At 36.4% G+C, this 25389-nt stretch overlaps 1 protein-coding gene across 1 annotated transcript in view; it reads right to left on the bottom strand.

The window, feature by feature from the left end:
- LOC136037360 (ecotropic viral integration site 5 ortholog-like) overlaps positions 1–25389 on the bottom strand; it is a gene marked incomplete at its 5' end in the record, with an annotated part of 120726 nt that overhangs the window by 64653 nt on the left and 30684 nt on the right. Inside the window, 1 exon segment of the mRNA XM_065720065.1 lies at positions 14894–15012. Coding sequence (XP_065576137.1) covers positions 14894–15012 — 119 coding nt within the window.

The following is a 25389-nucleotide window of genomic DNA, read 5'->3' as shown; positions in this document are numbered from 1 at the left end:
GACGAAACCCCCTAAAGCCCCAAGGGCAAAGGCTATAAGTTGTCCATTGTTTTTAGAAAGGGGTGGCCGCATAAACTTCAAAGGAGGCTCATTCGAATTGAAACTGAAAGTTCTACTTCCCCTTTAAGAATAAAAAGTGATTGGAGGGCAACCAGCACTTTTTTCACAAATAGGCCTACTCCCAAATAAAATTTTGAGATAGTCATTTTTTTTTCAAGATATTCCAAAGGCCAAATAAATATGGTTCCAGGTTTGATGAAACTCCCAAACCTCGGGGCAAGTGCTAAAAGTAATGGCACTTGCCCATTGTTAACATATTAGGTTTTTATGAAAGGGGTGGTCGAATAAACATTGGAGGGCGCTCATTCGAGTGAGAAATCAAAAGTTATAGTCCTTTTTTTCATAGCCGAAAATGATCGGGATAACCAGCCCCACCCCCTTACGCCCTTTTACCTCAAAAATGCATCCGATCAAAATTTTGAGACAGCCAATTTGTTCAAAATAGTCCATATGTCAAGTAATTATATATGAGGGGTTGAGGAGAGGGTGAACCCCCTCATATACGTAAAAAAAAACATACGAATATAGAAGTTTGTTCTATACACCTGGCCTGCGCAATGTCATTGGATATCGTCTAGTTCCCTTTTTATGAATCGAAAACGATCGAAGTAACTAGATTCCCCCCACGCTCTTTTTTCCTCAAATGCGTCCAATCAAAATTTTGAGATAGCAATTTTGTTCAAAATAGTCCAAATATCACATAGCTATGCCTCCGGGGTTGACAAAATCCCCTAAAGCTCCCTGGACAAAGGCTGTAAGTTGTCCATTGTTAACATATAAGTTTTTAGAAAGGGTTGGACATATAAATTTCGAAGGAGGTACATTCGATTTGAAATTGAAAATTCTAGTTCCCCTTTAAGAATAAAAAGTGATCAGAGGGCAACTCCTTTTGTTGCCAACTCCTCCTCGGGCCTTTTTTTCCCAAATACTTCTGATTAAAACTTTGAGATAGTCATTTTGTTCAAGACAGTCCGAAGGCCAAATAACTATGGTTCCAGGTCTCCCAAACCTTGGGGTAAGGGCTAAAAGTTATGGCACTTGCCCATTGTTAACATATAAGGTTCTTATGGAAGGGGTGGTCGTATAAACATTAGAGGGGGCTCATTCGAATGAAAAATCGAAAGTTACAGTACCTTTTTAAGAGCTGAAAATGATCAGGATAACCAGCCCCCCCCCTTACGCCCTTTTTTCTCAAAATGCATCCGATCAAAATTTTGAGATAGCCAATTTGTTCAAATAGTAAAAATGTCAAGTAACTATATCTAAGGGGTTGACAAGGGGGCTCCCAGTCCTCGGGCAAGGGCTGTGCTACTTGTCAACTGTTAACATATAAGGATTTTTATTGTTAAAGAGTGCATATTTGATCCTTGGGCTCAAAAAAGGCTTCGAATATTAAGGTTAAACTTTAAGGAAATGTTGAGAGGGATGCCGAATACAATCAAAACACTCAATGTGCTTAATGGTTGTGAAAAAGGACTATATGCATCCATGTTATCAAAAAGGCCTATCTGAGATCTTAAGACCAGGTAAGGGTATTAACTTGAAAGTTTCAGGGCCACTACTACTACTACTGCTACTATTGCGGATGCAAATGAGACTGCTGTAGCTACTTCCAACTGCTACTAAATCTATCAATACTGATTTTCAGGGAATGATGAGGGGGATGTTGAACTTTGAACTTTGATGTTGAAAAAAAAATATCGCATTGATGTTTTGTAGTTTAATGAAACTGTGATGTTTAAAAAAAAAAATGATTGAAATAGGGAATGTTGAAAAAGTTGAAACTTTGGCAATCAAAAATGAACAGAAATTAATTAAAAAAAAATCTGAGAAAGAAGCTTTTCAAAGAATAGCAGAGCCATATAATACTAAAAACCGAAAGAAACACATTCCTGGAATAGTTCAAACTCATAACGACCAGGAATTACCATTGAAGAATAAATTAAACCCAAAACGAACAAAAATTAAATAAACAACAATAGCAAACAAACTTACAACAGATACTAATATAAATAAATAAATAAATCGAGTAAAACGAAGGTTAAATATTCACATCAAACTTAAAAAGAACAAATACCACTAGAAAAGAGCTTGGCTACTGCCCCCTTTCCTAATTGTAAAAGTCTATAGCCTACTGCGTCATTAGCGCTTTACTGAAAACGAATAATATTTTTCAATAAAAAAAAAATTCTGTTCGTTTTGATCGTTGTTTATTTAATTTCTGTTAGTTTTATTCTTTAATAACAATTTCTGGTCATTTTAAGTTTAAATTATTCCAGGAATTTATTTCTGCTTGTCTTAAAATTAATATGGCTTTTTACTTTTCTTTGAAAAACTTCTTTTTGGAAAGTGTTTTAATTAATCAATAGAAAGTAAATGAAAGCCAATAAGCCATTCAAAACCATGATGGCAATAACCGAGCTCCGTGAACTGACATTCAGTTCACCGACCCATGAATTGAAATGGCTTATTGGCCATCATGGTGTATAAAACCTAAAGGTGTATAAACCGTCTAACAAGCCTCAGTTGCTCAGTTGGCAGATCGGTTAGGCTCCGAATCGCAGAGTCGTCTGGATGAGCCTTAATTTATTGGAGTCACTACTGTCTTGTCATAAGTTTTTGCTTGTACAGCAAAAATCTTTAAAATAAAAATTAATTAAGTTCACTTCTGATATGAAATACCAAAGACTGTTTTAACCTAAGAAATTCTCAATGAATATTTAAAAATCTGATTTTTAAATATGACTTCTCGTCACCACCATAGATTGGCTTTTCTAAAGTAACATTAATTTATTCAGTGTGTTGCTTTTTTATTTATATTAGTTTACGCATTCAGGCATATGCGTTTCTGTACCAAAATTTCTTAAACTTGAAACGAAAACCGTTGAAGCGCATATGATAAATTTACCCAAAAAGAATGAGGAAGTTGTAGGAAGCAAGCAAATTTGCATAATAAGAAACTAGGAGTAATTTATAAAATAAGTAAGTTTCCAGTGCTGTTGGAACCAACAAATATAATTTGTTCTGTCAGTAACTCTAGCGAAAATTTATTCAAAAGAAGCCGCTTTATTTCCCTAAGTAGATAGCTCAAAGGTGTATAAACCATCTAACAAGCCTCAGTAGCTCAGTTGGCAGAGCATATGATCGGTTAGGCTCCGAATCGCAGAGTCGTCTGGATGAGCCTTAATTTATTGGAGTCACTACTGTCTTGGTCAATCGGTTCTAAAAGATCATTTTACTTTCATTCGGTTCTAGATATCAATGCCTTCCCAACCTTAATATTATTATACTAGTTCCAAATAGTTACAATTATTTAATTCATTCTCATTCAGATTAATCCCAAAAGAGGAAAATTCATCTTGAATAGCTTCTGCACTCACCGCCATTTTTATTAGCGTTGAATTTGACTGTAAATGTCAAATTTTTTAAACGTTATAATGTTCTGAATCGCAATGTTCATATTATTTACTTCATAGAAGTTGTTATGCAGCAAAGAAAAGCAACGGGACCCACCAGTACAGATCCGGGACTAATACTTCTTCTCCTATCTGCACAAAGCGATGAGCCCAGCTTAGAGCCGGACGGAGAGAGCTCCCTGGGACATCCAGTTGAATGGGAGTTTCGTGAACTACAAGTCCATCTTGGTCCCTACATGGTTTTATATACTTGTCAATGCTCTACTACCAACATAAGTCGACATCTTACAAAAGTAATGCCAAACCTGTTACCTCCCACCATTACACTTTTTATGCTACAAAAGCGGAGGGTCCACAATTGATATTACGACTTCGAAGAGGTGATTCAGCCCGAAACCTCCCGCCAAAACAACAGAACCTAGGAAAATCATCCTTTAATCAAAATCACGTGCACCACCGCGTCACCTCTCAGCACTGTTTGCAGTTACGGTTCTAGGCAAACTGTGACAGGTCCATCCTGTCGCCGCCCCATAAGGCAAATCAAAAGAAAGCCTGTAGAAAATTGTGGCTGTGAGGTGTGAATAGACCTAAGATAAGTGCAAGGGAAGAGGTCGTTTTTATTCTGATGTCCTAGCTACTTGTAAGCCACAGTGAATGATTACCTGATTTTCGTCAACGCGCTGGAACCAGATTCAAACCGTTTCTGAAGCGGGAATTGAATTTCACGAGCAGAATGGGTAAACCACCAGAACAGCCTAACAACCTAACAACCTAACAACCATTGACTTAAACTAAGCCAGCTACTATTTTCAGCAAGTTTCGACAAGTTTAATTTCACTTTTCCTTCTTTTACTGTATTTTATAGGCTAGCATATGATTGATCATACGTATCAGCTCTAGGGGAATGGGATGAAACACCCTTTCGTAAGACCATGGGTAACAACAGAATACAATTACGGTTTCATGCTATCATTTCTAATTTGTCGCCAGAAGGCCCTTTATACTTGATGTGCAGGAATTCCTCCCCCTCTTCTTTGTATGTAGCTATAAACTAACGTATAACTGCACATTTACTTTCATTTTCTTAATTTTAGACTGTTTTACAATTTTCGCAAAAATTTTGATAGGTTAAAACTATTTCCAGTAATACTTCAGCCAATTTTTACTATACTTTTCTATTACTGACTTGTTTCATCATTTTTTTTTTTTTAGGTCAAATCTTCGTTTTTTCTTTCTAATTACTTTTTCTCTTTCAAGAGCAGTTGAAGAGTTTCCAAATTGATCCTGAAAAGAATTAAGCGATCCTGGAGATACTGGGATAAACTATCAATGTTTACTATTTTATTGACCATAAATGGCTTTTGACATGATTTGATTTTTTATCATTTTAATTTGCGTGACTAAACCGCCTCCGTAAAGCACATAAAATTATATCATGCCCAAACGCACGTTTTTTCAAGGAGGCGGAAGGGGAGGGGGATTAGTCAACGTTTTGGTAAATTGCCAATATATTTTTATTCCTAACTTATACTATGTATATTCAATTATTCCCATTTATTTTTAGTGGCTTTACCAGCAGCATTAAGCATATAATAAAAATAAACCCATTACAAGGCCGTATCCAGGGGGGTACAGGGGTTGATCCCCCCCCCCCCGAATTTTTTCCCGAATCGTAAATACGTGACAAAATGGATATAACAAAAATGATACGTTTTTTCAGTATTTCTTTTTATCTCCCCCGAAAAAAAAAAACCCTGGACACGATGTAACACGATAGACTGGATACTGGATACATGATAGACTGGTCTGGGCTGGACACGATACACACGATTTTGTTTCGCGGGGGGGGGGATGAAAAAATAGGCAAATGATTTGTAAAAAGAGTAGACAATATACATGGAATGGTAAAAACCACGAGATTCCAGGAGGGGAGGCACAAGCCCGAAAAACTCTTCTCCCAATCCCTCTCTGCACGTGTTCAATTCAATCCAATTTATTCAAATAAAAAAAAAACAACAACAATAATAATAAAGATCCTAGAAGCGAACTTGTTAATGACCATAACCACAAAAATTGAAAATGAAGAAGAGAAAAAAAGAAAAGAGAAAACACGGGGAGATGGGGAGAAAACATGCTAGAAACAAGGATTCAGCAGAGATGACACGTTCAAACGTTAGTGTTGAACCTTCCATGATTTTTACTAAAGTAAAATTTACAAGTATCTGCAGAAACATGTAATTGAGTTTCAAGTAGATGATTTTAAGTTAAGTACTTTGTGAAATACTTTTTAAAGTGATTCATCTCGGATTCATTTAACAGTACTAAGAGGATGTTTGATCCCGCGTTATTTCTGTTTCCGTGTTTTGCCAACTTCAACGATTTATTTCCTAGGGGGTTCAAAATGTCTACGGGAGAGTGCCATTTTCGAATTTTTCCGAATCGAGGGGTGAAAAGTTCTTTGGAATATCCTGGTTACAGTGTCAGATTTAACAGAATAAAAGACAAACTATAGCCCATAGTAACCAAAAATATAAAGACATGGTTTGAAATATCTCACAAGACCTACCTTGTGTGCATTTCCTACAGGGCTAATCATGCTTTTAGCACGAAAGTGAAAAATATCCTCGGAAAAAAGTAAAATCAGACACTTCCCTCTACCCAAAAACAAATTGACTGTTTCGACTCAACTAAACAAACTTAGTTCTAAAATATTTCAGCATCTAATTTTATTGAAGAAACGAATTGAAGTCGAAGTCAAAATATAAGTCCGAAACTTGAGACCAAGTAAAAGCTGGCATCAAATTTTCTCAACTTAAGGGGGTTGGAGACCGACTTGATTAAATCAGTTCTTAACGACCGACTCGGCCGAATTTTTGTTGTAAATAGTTATTAAATGCGTCTAAATCTGCAGCACATCATACGCGTTTTTAGAGGGGTTAAAGGTTGGTCCTCTCGCTATTTTTCCAATTTTTTAAGAACTTAGCTATTTAATGGATTTATAATTAATTGTGTGGTGACATATTGCAATTGTTTTCCAATAAACCTTCATTCAATTAGCCATAATTGTGCAAACGATACAATATATATATATATATATATATATATATATATATATATATACATATATATATATATATATATATATATATATATATATATATATATATATATATATATATATATATATATATTCTTATTATCATATATTTATGATTTGTTTCGTATACAGATTAACGTTGAATTGAATGTTATTGTCAAAAGGACGTATCTCGAGATTGGATTTGGGTATTAATTTGGAACTTTCGGAGAATACTTAAAGGGGAAGATCAATTGACAAAAAGATACTATATACATGTCGCTACAAACACTATTATCAGTTGTACTTTTACTAATACTACTACTGCAAATAAAATATTCTAACTACTACTTCAATTGCAACAACTTGCAAGGCTTATAGTATTAAGTGAAAAGGGCGTCAAATGGAGGTCAAAACTGCACAATAGCAATATTTTTAGAACGGCTTACAGTGTTTTCAACAGAATTGTTTCGATACATATCGAAACAATATAACTCTAAATTCACACATATCTTCATAGGAGCAATATTTCAATGAATTAATTAAAATCAACTCATTTTCCAACAAAAATTTGTTCACTTAACCATAATTGAGCTACAGATACATTCACACTAAGTTTTAGTGAATCTAAGTTTAAGTTCGCAAACTTCACAATATTTCGTGGTCCAGACTATTTAGTCTCTAACTGAAGCAACTATATTCTTTGTCAAAGGATTTATAGAGTTGAAACAATTCAGCTTTTAAAAAAATTCTAGGAATCTTTTTTTCTACACAAAAGTAACGAGCATATTTTATTGACAGCAAAAGTCATAGAAGAGACAAACTTACGTGAAGGAAATAGTAATTAATATATATATATATATATATATATATATATATATATATATATATATATATATATATATATATATATATATATATATACATATATATATATATATATACATATATATATATATATATATATATATATATATATATATATATATATATATATATATACATACATACATACATACATATATATATATATATATATATATATATATATATATATATATATATATATACAAAATAGTATATAGTAATAAATAAATATATAAAGTAATACAATAAATATAGATAAATATAATATCAATATAATAAATAGAGTATAGAGTAATAAATATAGGAATAAATTACAGTATAATATAGTAAATAAAAATATGAATATAATAAGAAGAAATATGATAAATATAATTAGTAAAAAAAAAAAAACAATATAAGGTACACCATAAAAATCCTGATATTTCGGAATATAAATCACAAGCCCTAAAGAGCTAAAAATGCCAGGGGATACGTAATTTCTATTTATCTACTGCTAATACGCTTGGGGAATAACATGAACAATCTCGTAACAATGAATTTGAAATAAATAGCAACAGCAATACAATGGCAATGGATAGCGAAACCTGAAAAAAATCTATAAAATAGTTCAATCTTCGTAAGAACAGACTTGAACAACCCCTCGTGCAACAAGTCAAACAATGTCAGTGCATAGTAAATGAGAAAACTAGATCAGCAGAATAAATAACCTACATTTGTGCAGAAATTATTGAGGAGAATGAACGAGACTTCATTCAAACCTGTTAAACTAGTGTTAAAATGATGCTAGGAGACAGTAATAGTTGCCGATTCATTGGTGCCAATTAGAGGGGGTATGCCTCTATATAAAATTTATCTTGTTATTTCGATTTCATAGCTATGTTTACATTAAACCAGCAAGACCAGCTAAGTCGCCGTTTGTTTTGTCACCCCCTATGCTTCGTTTCTTCATAGCTATTAAATAAAAAAAAAAAAGTTTTTTGAAATGAAAGTAAGGAGCGACATTAAAGCTTAAAACGAACAGAAATTACTCCGTATATGAAAGGGGCTTTTCCTCCTCAACGCTCCCGCTACGCTAAAGTTTTTTATTGTTTTAAAAAGTTGAGTTGCGAGAAAGAATCAAACTTTAGCGCAAGGAGCGGGGCGTCGAGGAGGAAAACCCCCTTTCATATACGGAGTAATTTCTGTTCGTTTTAAGTTTTAATGTCGCTCCTTACTTTCATTTCAAAAAACTGTTTTTTTTTTATTTAATTTCTGAAAGTTTTTGAATTAATGCATGTCTGATTTTGGCTCTCCGTACATAAATTATTAAAATGAAATTTGCATATTAATTCTTTTTTTTGGCTAAATGGCTTTCTCTTAGTTTTGATCATACGATTTTGAGAAATAAGGGGTGGGGAAGGAGGTCTAGTTGCCCTCCAATTTTTCGGTTACTTAAAAAGGCAACTAGATCTTTTAATTTTTAACGAACGTTTTTATTAGTAAAAAAAATACGTAACTTAAGAATTAACTTACGTAACAAACTTTTATATTCTTATATTTTTGATTATATATATGAGGGGGTTGGTCCCCTCGTTAATACCTCGCTCTTCACACTAAATCTTGTTTTGTCCCAATTCTTTAAGAATGACCCCTGAATCAGAAAGGCCGTAGAATAAATAGTTGAAATTACTTAAAAAATTTTTAGCATAAAGAGCGAAGTATTTATCTTTTAGAACCCCTCATATGCGTAATAATCTCTGTTCGTTTTAAGTTTTAATGCTTCTCGTTACTTTCAATTGAAAAAACTTTTTCATATTTATATTTTCATTGTTTGTTTTTTAATAGTAATGCTAGAAAGTCCTGCGCCCTTTTCATTGAATTTCTCTTCCCCCATGAAATATTCCTCCAAGGAAAGATCCTCCCATATAGACCCTCCCCTGAACCCCATACCCAAACCAAAAAATTCCCCTGATGACGTCGGCACACTTCCCAGTAACCATTACTGTATGTAAACATTGGCCAAAGTTTGTAACTTGCAGCCCCTCCCCCAGGGACTGTGGGGGGTAAGTCATCCCCAAAGACATAGTTATTATGGTTTTCGACTATGCGGAACAAAATGGCTATCCCAAAATTTTGATCCGTTGACTTTGGGAAAAAAATGAGCGTGGGAGGGGGCCTAGGTGCCCTCCAATTTTTTTGGTCGCTCAAAAAGGGCACTAGAACTTTTCACTTCCGTTAGAATGAGCCCTCTTGCAACACTCTAGGACCACTTGGTCGATACGATGACCCCTGGGAAAAAAAAAATAAAAAATAACAAATAAACACGCAGCCGTGATTTGTCTTCTGGCAAAAAATACGAAATTCCACATTTTTGTAGATTGGACCTTGAAATTTTTGCTATAGAGTTCTCTGATACGCTGAATGCGATGGTGCGATTTTCGTTAAGATCCTATGACTTTTAGGGGTGTTACCCCCTATTTTCCAAAATAAGGCAAATTTTCTCAGGCTCGTAACTTTTGATGACAAAGACTAAATTTGATAAAACTTATATATTCAAAATCAGCATAAAAATCCGATTCTTTTGATATATCTTTTAACATCGAAATTCCGTTTTTTAGAGTTTCGTTTACTATTGAGCCGGGTCGCTCCTTACTACAGTTCGTTACCACGAACTGTTTGATGAAGTACCACTGTTACTTTTCAATGACCCTGTTTTGAAATGACCCGTCTGCCCACTCTTGCGAAATCCTTATTTTGAAATATCTAAAACAGTTCCTCCCCACTGTTTTATTGACCTATTCTCTGCTGGAAATGTGATCTCTAACCAGGGTTCAGTCAATACTAAGTGTTAGTTGGTCAGTTAATTTGAGGATTTGAAATATCTAAAAACAGTTCCTCTCCACTGTTTTATTGACCTATTCTCTGCCGAAAATATGACCTCTGACCAGGGTTCAGTCTAACTAAGTGTTAGTTGGTCAGTTAATGTTTATTGATCTTGTGAATTCTTAATAAAACTATGAGTGAAAAGTGACAACAAAATTTGGATTTCTTAACGGTGAAAATGCGGAGGAAACAGTGAAAAAAACTTTAGTTAAAGAAACTGGGAATAATACCAGCGCTCAAAGTATCTGGTTCATGGAAAATAGATTCCCCCACTTGTGGGACATTGTGTCCCGCATTGTCACACACTGTGGAGCAATAGATGACCCAGATCAACGCGAAAGTTCAGTCTGCATCCCTAAACCCGTTTTAAGTTCCAGTGGCAGTTGTAGTAACGAGTCTCTCTCAGGGCGCGTTATGACAAACCAGCTGAACCTATTCTTGAGGGATATCCGGTTTCCACTTCTAACAGAAGAAATTCAGTGTACTTTAAGACTTATAAATGGATTGAATACATAAAAAAATTTCGATTCATTATTTCGTTGTGATCGCCACCATTTTTTATTGGGGCTCCAGGGATGGGAGGAACTACTAGAAAAGGGCTTTCGTTGAGCTTCATTGATTTTAGAAGTGGAAAGACGGTTCTGCTCTATTAAACCAACATGACGGTTCTGAAAGACATTGTCTAAAGAAGAAATTATCAAAATTGGGGTTTTTAAGGCCAAACAAAACTACTGAAAAAACACACGAAGCGAATTTTTCGAAAGGACAACCACCTCCATTCTTCAGCGAGAAAAAAAAATAAGCAAAATGCCAGAAAACATTAATAAAAAACCAAAAGCAAACATGGAAAGTCAACGTGAAAAAAAAAAACAATAAACACCAATGAAAATACCAACATTAAAAGATGAAAAATTTAATAAGAACCAAAATTAAAAGAATTAAACTAAATACATAACAAACATAAAGCTAGTCATCAACCAGTATCCACAATTTGCACAAAATCCAAAAATTTAAACTGCCATCAATGGATACTAGCGAACAACTGGCAAATAAAAAAAAATCCTTCACTAAAACAACGAGCCAGCAAACAAATAAGTTGGAGAACTACGTCATTTGGTTTCTCATTTTAATAATTGACATTATTTGATACTTAAGTGGTTGATGGCGCGTTTGATTATGTGAATGCGAAGGTGGTTCAAGGTTTATTTCAGGCATTATTAAAGTATTGGCTCCTCTTTTGAGAAAACCGAAATATGAGTCACTTGTTCTTAAATCACCGGTATCTCTGTTGAAAGCTAGAGCTAAATGTTGTTCATTATAAATCTCAAAAGTCCTCTGTAGTCCTGGAAAATACATTTGTCTTGTGAAATTAAGCTAGCTTGGTTAAATAAAATTTTATGGTACGGGTGATCATAAATATGTTCTGCAAGGGCAGAGCCAGAATTGTCTCTTTTTTTTCAATTTTGAAGGGTATTACTAATTGAAGTAGAGAGCTGAGTTACTCTATCCGTAAGCTGTTAACCACATCTTCCGATATATCAAATACCACAAGAGCATGGAATAAGACGACAATAACATACATAGGCATTGTATGTCAGCATGAACGGAATTTAAGATAATTAGTACTGATACTTCTAAATCTACAGCAAAAGTTTTGATCCATTCGAGATATCAAGAGGTTCAAAAAATTCTGATCAAGTGAAGCACATTTTTCGCACTATTTGCTTTCTTGGCCGCCAGGGTTTTGCTTTCAGGGGTAATCGCGAATCAGAAACATCTGCAAACCGGAATAATTTCATTGAACTGACGGAGAAATATGTAAAGGCAAAGAAAAACTGAAAGACAAGTTACACCGCCATCACGGTGACGATTGCAGTAATCGGTATCCAAAATACTAAATTGATAGGAAACATGTTGCACGAAGACTATTTCAGGAGTAAAGTAAGTTAATTACTTTGCCATTCTTATCGATGAGACATAAGACGTTTCTAGAAAAGAACAATTAGCGATACAGATGCATATCAAATGGAAAAGTGGATTGACCAATCGGCTGTTGTAACATTCAAAAATTAGACGCCGAAAGCTTATTCAACTCGATTTGTGAAACTATAGAAAAGCTTGGTGTAGACTGACGTTGTGTATTGCCCAATGTTATGACGGCAGATCCGTTAGGAGTGAGGATTTAACGAAGTTCAATCAAAGCTTAGGTAGATGGTGCCTCATGCAGTTTATGTACACTGACACACCCACAGATTAAACTTGGTTTTGACTAACTGCCGAAAAATATCATTAAACTTAGGAATTTTTCTCTGTGGTGAAACTACTTTACCTATTTATATCATGCAGCAACACTCGACTTGAACTATTTGTGGAATCCCAGAGTATTAGCGGGTAAGAAGTCTTGGAGCTCGAGAGGACCGTCCAGACTCGCTGGTTTTACACAGTCCATTCTATTCCCAAGATGAAGGCCAAGTCGGATTGTATTCTTGGTTTGCTAACCGCAGTCTCTGATAGATCCAAGGGCGAGGCAGCGTGTGAAGCATAACGACTGCTGGATAAAATCAACTCGGGCATTTTGTCTCAACTTTGCACATAATGCAACAAGTATTTGACATTGAAAATTGTTTAACAAAGCAACTTCAATCAGAAAGTTTTCTGATTTATAACATACTTGTACATACTTATGACACATACAAGACACTCAATAATAACGAGTGGAATGGCTCGAGCAAAAATATGGTCCAAAATCTAAAACCAGTGCTCGAAGCAAGAGAAGTCAAGCCATTTCCATGCGTCTTAAGGACTTTCTCTCAAACTCAACATGTAATACACGCAATATCAGTCTGTCAGTTCGATCAGACTTTATTAAAATTATGAATTTCGAGGTAACAGAACGTTTCACGAGCGAGACAGACCAAAATTTCATACAAATTACGCCATTGTTTGACACTTTATACTTCAGCCCCTCAAGTTCAGATTTTCTCGAATTTTCTAAAGTGGAAAAGGAATTCTCAATGTCGATGACTTCGCCATACAATTCTAGCTTTCTCTTGCATAGTCGAATCTTTCAAGAAGTAGAATCTCAGATATGGTTCATCTCCGACCCGTCGAAATTTTATTGGACTTCTCGATTATCTACTTTTCAGTGCTAAAACTGATGAGGTTAGTTTTTACTTTGCCTATGATCACTACAATCAACGAACGATTCTTCTAAGCATTAGGGCGTGTGAAGGATTATCTGCGTTCGACACTGGGAAATGACAGACCCAGTAATCATAAGTTCATGGCAGTCGAAAAAGATGAGGTAAAGAAAATGGATGTGGACAGATTAGTCGACGAATTCTCCAAGTAGCTAAGTCATCCCTACCCCCTGTTTCAGTTGTAATTGCTCAATTGTATGTCCATTAAAAAAAATTGCAAAATAGGTCCTTGCACCCCTCCCCCCATTTCGTGGATTGACATCAATGTGCCGATTCCGTCGTTATGAACAAAATAGAAAACAAAATACTCTTAATTGTTGTTCCAGAGAGCAGAATTCAATTTAAAGCAAATTTGGGATAAAAGAAAGTAACTTATTTTGTATTCCAGAATCGGAATACATTGTGATATATTATGAGCATTATTCATTATATATAGAATATAATACAGATATAATGATATATCGCAGGCATAATACATTGAATACAATACCACATCATATTTTTTTTATATTGAAGATTCTGTTAACGCCCGTTTTTTGAAGATTCTGTTAAGTCCGTTTTTTCGTGCTCACATACTTCGTGAAAATTTCACCATGACCTGTGTCTTTCACATGCGATTACACTATTCAAGCTTAATAATTTACATTTTTCTCTGGTTAGTTATGTGATTACAACAGAATTCAACATACAAAAGAGCTACAAACTCAACACGATCGACAATAATTTCATATGTGAATCTCCAAAAAAATTTTCCCCTGTTCCGTCCAGATTTCTTAATTTCTTAATTTCTCTTGTTAGTTATGTGATTACAACAGACTTCAACATACAAAAGAGCTACAAACTCAACACGATCGACAATAATTCCATATGTGAATCTCCAAAAAAATTTTCCCCTGTTCCGTCCAGATTTCTTAATTTCTTAATTTCTCTGGTTAGTTATGTGATTACAACAGACTTCAACATACAAAAGAGCTACAAACTCAGCACGATCGACAATAATTCCATATGTGAATCTCCAAAAAAATTTTCCCCTGTTCCGTCCAGATTTCTTAATTTCTTAATTTCTCTGGTTAGTTATGTGATTACAACAGACTTCAACATACAAAAGAGCTACAAACTCAACACGATCGACAATAATTCCATATGTGAATCTCCAAAAAAATTTTCCCCTGTTCCGTCCAGATTTCTTAATTTCTTAATTTCTCTGGTTAGTTATGTGATTACAACAGACTTCAACATACAAAAGAGCTACAAACTCAACACGATCGACAATAATTCCATATGTAAATCTCCAAAAAAAATTTCCCCTGTTCCGTCCAGATTTCTTGTCCAGATTCCGTCCAGATTTCTGTTCGTCCGACTATGCGATACAGTCAATGCAGTTTAATATACGAGAATGCAGATAAACTTACCGACATGCCGCTGGCAGAGTGAGGTTAGTCGTAAAAAGGGTCAAAAACCAACTTGAAGCGTACATCGGAGTATCAAAGCCCTGTGATTCAAAATGGACGTATAAATCAGGCAGGAATTCCTAGAAAATAACAAATGAACAAAAACAAATCAAGAAAGAATTAAAGAGAATTTATTTCTTAAAAACGTCACATATGCCAAACCATTATTAATTTTCAGCCAGCACGCAGCCAAGAAGAGGGAGAAAGGCATCTCTCGGCTTTTGTCCATCCACTTCATGAAAAACTAAGATTTTGGCAATTTCCCTTCGAGCATTTTTCTCTTAATTTGCCTATTTTTGCATTTCAGATAATTCGTACTATAGTCTTTACCCCCCCCCCCCAAAAAAAAATTTAAATCCAAGAAATGTAATATTTCTTTAAAAACTCATACCTCTGTGTCTTTTCAGAATTTGAGGCAGAAATTAGGATCAGAATTTTGAGACAAACACAGAAAAAAAAGCACTAACCGGGAGTCTACCGAAAAATAATGGACGTCTAAAAAGAAAGAAGCATACTGAGATGGATTATAAAAAGCATAAAAAAAATTATTTGATTAAGTCCATTCCTGACCCGTCAAACATCCCACATAATACACAAACAGCTTTACATTTAAATATAAGTTTAGAGAAAAGTTGAGGAGAGCCTGAAAAATAGAGCAAGAGGTAGAGAAAGGAAAACTGCACTTTTTTTAATAACCACTAATTTGGCTTTGGGACAAATAGTAAAAAAGCGTTAATACTTTAACCTATAAAATATTACTTGGACTTGGTTCCTACAACGCCTAATGGCGTACAGGACAGCAAGGATTGACCTAATCTCCGACGATTCTGAGCCAAAGACCACAGCCCACCGAGAAATTAACGTAAAAGTCTTGCTTCATCGTCTAGGCAACGACCAATCGTAACCTGTTGTCCACCAGTTATCTGGAGAAACGCACCCCCACGGGTCGTGACTCAAGTGACTCCACTGGAGTCACATTTCGAGTCATGTGACTCCAGAACAACCACCTTCTATGTCTGACTTTATCAGTTATTTTTGGTTGCTTTGTGAAGGTAAGGTCTAGATGTTAGATACTATATCAGTCCAGCTAACCGCAAATAGTCTTTTAGACTATTGTTCCCAAATAAAAGCAGACTTTCTCCACAACTTTAGATAGACTCCAGGATTCGTACCCATATGTCAAAACGGATACTACAAATTAAAAAAAAAAGTTTGCACACAAAATAATTTTTAAATCATGAACTTCCTAAACTCTGGCAAAGATATAACCCCAGTTATTCTCCAAAAAGAGGTTTATCAAATACAATGTGACTGTGGCAACTACTATGTTGGTAGAACCCATAAAAATTTGAAAAAAGTCTACAACAGCACACAAAATGATATAAATAAAGCTTTTAATTCTAATACTACAAATATTTCTTTTGATTCTCCTTTAAGCAGTCATATTTTTGACAATCCTAGCCATAAAATACTTTTTGCAGAAACTTCCCTTGCTAGCAATGATTTAGGCATAAAACAGGTTGTTCAAGAGGCAATTGAAATTAAAATAAGAATAAGTATTAATATTTCTTAAAATAGGGATTTGGGAGAATATTTACTTAATGCCTTATATACAAATTTAATTGAAAATGATTTAGCAGATTATATTAAAAATACAGTAAACAATACCACTCAACCTGTTATAGACAGACTTAAGTTGGCTGTCAAAAAGGCAAGGTTAGCTTTAGGAGCTTGTTTGTAAATGTCTTTATTACATTTAAATGAATTGCCTTTTTCACTTCACTTGATGTCCCAGTCATGGTTGAACTTTCCTGAAGTAATTGTATTTTAATGTGAGTTTTTTCTTTTTCATTTGTTTTGCTAAGGACGGCCCTTGGATATAGGGTCGAAATATTCATTTAAAGTTGCATTCCACTTTCTTTGATAAAAATTTTCCCTATTGGTTTACTTGTTGTTTATAATGCAGACTATATTGCTGTTGAACAGGCACAGCTTCAGCTTCAGAGATTACTAGCTACATCTCTAAACATTAAAACCATCCATTTTCTTCAATCGCAAGGGTATTGTTTGAGTCAACTGCTTAGGAGCATGCAAGAGCTCCTCTTGTCCATCCTTGAAAATTTGTGACCTCCACAATTCCTCTTCATTTTTTTTTTTTTTTTTTTGTCTGGTTTGATTACAAATTTTGTCCTACACCCTAAATAAATTGCTTTTTGTTTGTGAATTATTCATTATCATTTCGAGTAACTTCTTGTGTTTGTGTTTGGTGACACCCCCCCCAACTCCTCGTTAAAGGTGAATATAGTTTACCATTCTTCGTACAAACCCTGGAAAAACAATTCCTCATTTCTATTTTAGTCCGAAAATACTTTTAAGCCTAATAAAAGTTTCTACATCAAAATAAACACAGGGTTTACTATGTGTAAACACAAGTTACAAGGTTTGACCCCGCCCTCCCCCCAAAAAAAGATTGTTCAACTCGTAAAAAAATAACAAGAATACATATAAACAACTTTTTGACGCGTTTTGTAAATGTTTCGGTAAACACTCCACCCCCAAACAAAAATTTCGTGCTTTTTCATTCAAAGTATGTCACTTTTATACAACAAGACCTTCAAAAACGGAGATTCTATTTGGAGTTTTGGTTGTGTGAATAGTCTTCAAGACCAGTTTCATTCAGACTTGATTCTATACAATTCCAAATGCAATCGCTAAAGTCTCTCTTCACTAGATCTCGCAAACACATTGTCGTAAAGCAATACATCTTAACACAGACAAGGCTCTTATAGAAGAGACTAAACTTCAAGTGTGACCAAGTGTTAAATGTAATTTACACCTAAGCACTAAGACCAAGAGCTTGCCGCTGCACTGTCCCTACAAAAACGTCATCACAAATAATCTCTTACTTTTTAAAATAAGATTTTTTTCGTTAAATCATAAAATAATTTTTCAATTTACTTCTGGTTCATAAATAAATAATTAATAATAAATATTAATAATAAAATTATTAATAAAATAATTTAATTAATAATAATTTATTATTATTAATTATTAATTATTAATAATTATTAAATTAATAATAAACAAATAAATAAATAATTCCATCCAAATGAAAGCTGCTCGTCACAATTAATACCATTCCCGTGCTTTCGGATTCAAAGTTCGTTCGTTTCGAACTTCTTCCATTCATCACGACTTTCAGACACGGAAATTCAATTTGAAGCTTTGGTTGTGTAAACAGTATGCTGTCCCCATGCATTAAATTTTAGAGTTTCCTAAGTCTGAGGCTAACACAATTCCTAATGTAGTTGCTATGTCTCCCTTTTCCTAGTTCTATCTCTAAGACAATTTCGTGAAGTAATAAAAACAATTTGATAGAGACAAGACTCTTACTGAAGAGCCTTAAATTTACAATCCCTTTAAAAAAACTACAAATATTGACAGAGTAGCAAAAACGTAAAAATGCGGGTAAATAGAAGGATTAACGATAAAGAAAAATAAAGCAAGAAAATTCAACAATAATGATTAGATTGTAATTAAAATGTATTAACAGTTTATGTTTAACCACCTAATCTAAGTAGAAGTGGAATGAAGAACTTTATAGAAACAAACTAAGTGAAAAAATCAAATAGGTGAAAAACATATGAAGAGACCCAGAAAAATGGGAAATTATAAGAGTGGAAACTGGCACTACTTTTGGTATAAAAAAAAAAACTCAACGCCATCTGGCATTTGGCAACACTTGACATTTTTTGGAGCTTAGTAATCATTTTTCAGTCAGGAACTAAGATCAAACACTTATTACTACACTAATTTTTACCAACTACTCAAATTAAATTAATTATTCTGATTATCACACTGAAAAAGATACCAAGAGTCACCAAAAGCTAGATGGCACTGAGGTTTTTTCTACCAGTGCCAGTTTCCACTTCTGTAAGCTGCTCATAAAGAGACCATGCAATTATTCAAACGTTAAAATAGCAGGCTCGAGCAGTCTCCCGCGCACCAGGCGCAGAGTTACCATTAAATAGTTAATCAGAAACCTATATCAGCAGACTAAATGCATTTACTTTAGAAATAATGAGGGAAATGGATCAGATTGACTAGTTAATCATATTCCTACGAGAAAAAATTAATTAGCAATAAGTATTACCATATATACTTAGCAATAAGATCAGAAATTAGCATTTAAGAAAAATGTGTATTCAGAGCTAGTAGATAGGGAAACAGATTAAAGAAAAAAAAAAAACAAAGGTAAGAACAAATCGAGCGATGAAATTCTATAAAAATTCAGCCACAAAGATTTGACGATCAAAAAAATTATGCTGACCTGTTGGTGCTGAAGCAAATTTACCAAATGAACGCCCATTTGGCCATTTCCGCCCATTTTATAAACGCCAAGCGCCCATTTTCGTCTTTCTCCTTAACACCGTTGGGAAATAACGATGGGAAATGACAGACCCAGTAATCTTAAGTTCATGGCAGTCGAAAAAGATGAGGTAAAGAAAATGGATGTGGACGGAATTCTCCAAGCAGCGAAGTCATCGCTAAACCCTGTTTTAACATTTTGAATACATGTTAATATAAATCGAGATGCCCAAAGAGCAAAAAAAAAGGTCTCACTTCTTAGACTGACAACCGTGGAACAGCCTATTAAAATCAATCCTCTCCTACAGTCTTATAACTGTGAAGGTGTCAGAGGCTTTTATTCAAAGAACGACTTGTTTTCACGCTATTACGTTCATCACTTTCTATTTTCAAAATCGATTTGTTATGCATGATAAAAACGCTTAAGACAACTATTTATTCAACTACAGCCACAGTGAAATTCTATTGTCCACAACTTGCTATAATCAAAACAAAATTAGTTTCAAATTACATACTTGATATGTTGTGATGCCAATTAAGAATCTTTAACAATAGAGAAACAGAGTGACTATAGATAGATAGATAGATAGATAGGTGTATTTCAAAAACCCATGGGCAATATACACACAAAAATATAAATAAATAACAAACAAGCAAGGAAATTAACAACAGTACGAACACGCACAAAAAACAGAATTCAACGCAAAAAGTGCCTAATCTAACTACAAAAGAAATTATTCATATAAAACTTTTTCTTCTTATTAAGGATTTATCTATATATACTCCCACTCGAAATATTGTGGCTGGGTTACTATTTTGTAGAATACCCGGAAGCATCAAATCAATCCCATGCAAATAAATTTCCCGTATATCCAAGAGCGCCGGGCATTTCCGGAGAAAATGATCCAAGTCTTCATCATCATCTTTACAAATCATCATCTATATTCAAAAACTCGTGCAGTTTGAAAAGATTTCCGTTCTTTTTCCAGACTTTACATTCCACATAGAAAAACAAATAAGGTGAAATCTAATTTTGTGCTCTTTTTAGACCACAGAACTTCCAAAAGAACCTTTGCCACTATCCGCTAAAAAGTTTTAGCCAGGGTAGACCGAGAAATTCACTGCGCCAGAACTTGTCTTAGCTTAGTACCTCCTCCCCTCCCCTTCCCAAGATTAAGCTATATTTAAATAACCCCTAACTGTTTGTTGTTGTAGTGTCTATACTGGTTATAATCGAAACAAAATTAGTTTCAAATTACACTTTTGGTGCATAAATTTTGAAAGCGATTTAAAAATTGCTATATTTTCGACTATATACTCCCAAAGGCGTCCCTAAGGTGGAAACCGCTTAGGAGTCTCACACGGGGAGTCCCAAGAAACACATTTCATCCGACCTACCACAGGCATGTAATCACCCTGTGCATCTCCATTCAATAAGAATCGACTTACTTGACTTGACTTAATGCTCCTGCCGAAATGCTTCCGGCGTCGAGAGTGATGCTACATGGTGCCTCCATTTGGACCGGTCTCTTGCAAGGATGTGGACATCCTCCTGAATATCTGCCATGACTAAGAAGGCACCTGTCGTGTCCTTCCATCCGGTTGGGGGACGACCTCTTGGGTGTTTCCCGCCGTGCAGCACGGGATCAAAGTCGAAAATCGTTCGTGCGGGAGTGTCGGGGGGCATGCGAAGGAGATGTCCGTACCAGCGTAGTGTTCGTTGGGCGAGTTTGACTGAGAAGGGCGTTTGACCAGTTAACACCAGGAGGTTCTCGTTGCTAACAAAATCGTGCCAACGTAGTCCTTCAATGCGGCGAAGGTATTTTGTTTGAGATAAATTTACGGTGCTAAGCACAGACCGAGTGGCTGGCCAAGTTTCGGCTCCGTAAAGAAGCATGGATCCCACCGAAGCATTGTATATGCGCATCTTGGTCCTAGGTACGTAAATTCCTCAACAATCTCAGCTGGTTTGTCACCGACCATTAGGACTGGCGGGGGACGTGGCGAATTGCGGGATTCAGCAAACATCACTTTTTTCTTCTTCCAATTAATCGACAGCCCTATCTTTAAGGCTTCATCAGCAAGAATTTGCAGGGCTTCTGTGAGCTTCGACGGTGAATCGGAGACAAGAGCAAGGTCATCGGCATAGTCAGCGTCTGAAAGTACTGTATCACCGTAATGCAACCCAAACTGGAGGCGGTTTATGGTCCGAGTCATAATGTAGTCGATGACACAATTAAATAGTTCTGGGGCAGCAGCACAACCCTGACGGACTCCAGTATTGATTTCTAAAGATGAGCTACGTCTGCCATTGACTTGCACGCAGCTCTCAGTCCCTTTGTGGAGCCGCTCGAAAAGGTTGCAGTACTTCGCTGGTAGTCCCGCTGTTTTCAATATGAGCCAGAGTGATTGCCGGTCGACAGAATCGAAAGCAGCCTTGAAATCCACAAAGGCAATATATGCTTTTTGCTGAAATTCTCGAGTCTTTTCTATCAGCTGCCGCATTGTGAATATTCGCTCCACGGTGGACCTTCCTGGCATGAAGCCAGCCTGTTGGATTCTTCGTTGGCTTCTGAGGAAAGTGGTACAGCGGTCCAGGAGGGTCATAACGAAGAGCTTCCCGGGCACAGAGAGGAGTGTGATGCCACGATAGTTAGAGCAGATTCTGCGACTGCCTTTCCGTTTCCAGAGAAGCAGAATGATGCCCGCTCGCCAGTCTTTTGGAATCCATTCTGTTCGAAATACTATGGAAAACAGTACTTGGAGCCAGAGAAGGGTCGCTGCCCCACCATATTTCAGCAGTTCTGCAGGGATACCACAGACTCCTGGGGCTCGGTTATTTTTCATCCGTTTCAGAGAATTTAAGATTTCTGTAGAGGTGAAGGGGTGGTGCACACTTTCACACAGGGCCTCAGGGGTGTTGGATGCAACTTGAAGAAGGTCAGGGTCGGGTTGGCTAACATAGTCCAGGGTTAGAAGTGAAGAGAAGTGATCCTTCCAGGCAGACAGTTGAGCACTCTTGTCAGTGATAATATTTCCATCATTAGATATGATAGGGCCTAGAGAGGATGGCTTTCCATCTGTAAGATCCCGAAGGAGTTTGTATAAAGCGCATGTGTCATCCTTTCTGGCGGCCTCCTCGAGATCAGCTGCCTTTTTTTCGGTGAACAGCTTTCTGTCTCTGTGGAGGAATTTATTTCTTACGCCATTTAGACGTCTGTAGGTAACCATGTCCTTCTCTAGGCGTGCTTCGCGACGCTGTTCAATAATATCTAGAGTTTCCTGCGATATCCAGGACTTTTTTCTGGGTTTCAGACGACCAATAGTACTTTCGGCCGAAAGCAGTACGCCGTCCTTGAATAGTTGCCATGCTTCTTCAGATTCTGAAATTTGACCAAGACAGTCGAAACGGTTTGAGATGGAGACAGCATAGACCTGGCGCGTGTTGGAGTTTGTGAGATTGTTCAGGTCTAATTTGGGAGGACGGTGGTCACTTTTCTGGGCTTTCAGGCGTAGTCTAAGGTTAGAAACGACAAGCCTGTGGTCAGTGTTTCCCAATTCTGCACTTCTGTAAGTTCGGCAATTAGTTATAGAGGAACGCCAGCGTCGGGACACGATTATGTAGTCTAACATCTTTGTTGTTCGTCTGACATTGCTATACCAGGTATATTTGTGAACTTCTTTCCTTTGAAAAAGGGTGTTGGTGATCACGAGATCGTGTATATTGCACAGCTGAAGGAGCCTCAGCCCATTGTCGTTCAAGCAGTCGGGTGTTACAGGTCCTAGAACACTGTTCCAAACACAGTCTGTATCTCAGACAGTGCCGTTGAAGTCGCCAAGAAGGGTTAAAACATCATGAGGGGATACTTTTGCTAGGATTCTAGACAGCTGGGCGTAAAAACGATCTTTCACGTCATCTGAGGCTTGGTTTGTTGGGGCGTACCAGACAATGATGGTCCATTTTCCATGTTTGTGCTGGATTTGCGCTGTTAGTATCCTGTCTGAAATTTGCTCGTAAGAAAGGAGGCACCTCCTGGTCCAAGAGTCTAGCACAAGTGCAACTCCATTAGTTTTGGTTCTCTGGTCACCCGACCAGATTAGGTGATAGCTTTCACCGATGTCTTCAGAGTCATTTCCTACAAGGCGATCTTCAGTTACGCCTGGTACAGCCACGCCAAAACGCCCGAGTTCTAGCGTAAGCATTAACTTTGCTCCAGGGAAGTTAAGGGTCAGAACATTTCAGGTGGCCAGGCGAAGACCACCTTGGTCAATAAGGTTCAAACGATGGTCAAATTTCGGTCCGGGGACATGCTGAAGTCTTGAAGGGTAAAAAGAAGATCGATCATCCGAGGCAATAACATCACTATTTGTTGCAATTAGGTTCGGGTGGAGGGTCGCAAGCCCAACCGACCCTACGCCCGGTACCTGATTAGCTAGAGTCTAACTATTGAGTGTCCCTGGGGTGGGCTCCACCCACCTTGTGAGGTCAAGGCCACCCTTTACGTGGAGCGTTTAGTTAGGGGATTCCCCCATATCCAGTAGTACGTGGTCAGCAGACCAAGGTCTGCTTCATTCCGGACGAGCTCCACCCATCAGAATTGAGAGGGGGAATAATATTTTATAGAATAAACGTTTTAATAGCTCCCTTTGGTGCAACAAATATGAAAATTTACACATGCGCTGACTCCCCAGTATAATACATTATATTGGGCCAGTTACTCGGTCAACAAAAAAATCATTTAGGTAAGGAGCTCATGAGGAACCTTTAATTTTATGAAAGGTTTCCTATCCTCTTTTAAAGGCTCTATTTTTTTTCTTGTAATGTTATTCCAATAATTATTATTGAATAGAGAATAATACAAAAAAAAATTAGTGTTATAATATTATTGATTAATATTACAAAACATATATAATGTTAAGAGATACTTAACGGCCATTGTTGGTTTATTTTTAATGACATACCATGCATATTAAATTTGGCTAATGAAAAACAGGGGTATTTGATAGGAGTGAGGTTTTTGTTGATTTTTATGGCAACACTTAAAGCATGATCGTCGCAACAATACGATCTTTAAAGGGAAGAAAAACTTATTCTTCCCTCTTCTAAAAGTTTAGAGAGAGATAAGAGAACTATTTGAGGGGTCGCCGACTATCAGAAATCCCATACATAAAGTGGCACACACCAAGTGTGGCCAAATTTTTCAAAGCCTGGCTAAAGTATACCAAGCATGGCAGAAAAGTGCCACACGTAGCAAAACTGCGCGGCACCCATGGCGCTCTGAGATGTAGATCAGGTGGCGGAAAACAGACAGCTACTCGCAATGATTTGTTCTTAGTAGAAAGATATTACTTTCCTATGCTCTCATCCTAAAAAGTGTGCTTGAATTTCATTGGATTATGGTAACGAAGTGTTTTTGTAAGCCCGTCGCATTATTCCCTAAATCTCAGTGAGCCAAATCGCCCGTCTTTTCAAAACCATACTGTTCTTCTCTGGTCATTTGTTAGATTTTGTCAGTAGCCTTAAACTTAAACCTTAGGACCGACATTGGCTCTAGAGCAGTGGTTCCCAATCAATTTTGGGCTATTCCCCACCTATGCATTTCTAAAATCCTAATGCCCCCTCGTGATATTAAGATTTAGTTACACAAAATTTTAAGCGCATTTACCTGAAGGAAGCTTAAGGCCATTAACTTGGTATCTTTTTGGATCGGCCTCTAGGCTTATATTAAACTAATGAAAAAAAAATCTCAATACAACACCTTTTATACAATGCATGATGTCGGCGCAACATTATAATGCATCTTTTTTGCTCTTTAAATGAATTTTAGTGTGACATGACTCACATGAAATTTTTTTCAAAATTGAGGCTCTAAAGTATAGTGAGCCGAAGGGTGTACATGCTGCCCATGACCAACCAAAATATTGCCATGCCCCATAGGTGGGGCATGCAACCCAAATTGAGAATCACGGCTCTAGAGAAACCAGGACACAAGGAGGAGCTGCAAATGATCCTTCGGATTTCCAAATGCAGCAATGTCCACCCATTCAGGTTTGGTGCAGTGTGTTTTTAGGTAGTCCCAGAACAAGAC

Source organism: Artemia franciscana, chromosome 16 (assembly GCF_032884065.1).
Source record: "Artemia franciscana chromosome 16, ASM3288406v1, whole genome shotgun sequence".
Lineage (NCBI taxonomy): Eukaryota > Metazoa > Arthropoda > Branchiopoda > Anostraca > Artemiidae > Artemia > Artemia franciscana.
The sequence above is the reverse complement of the archived record's forward strand: the minus strand, read 5'-3'. Positions and strand labels throughout refer to the sequence as shown.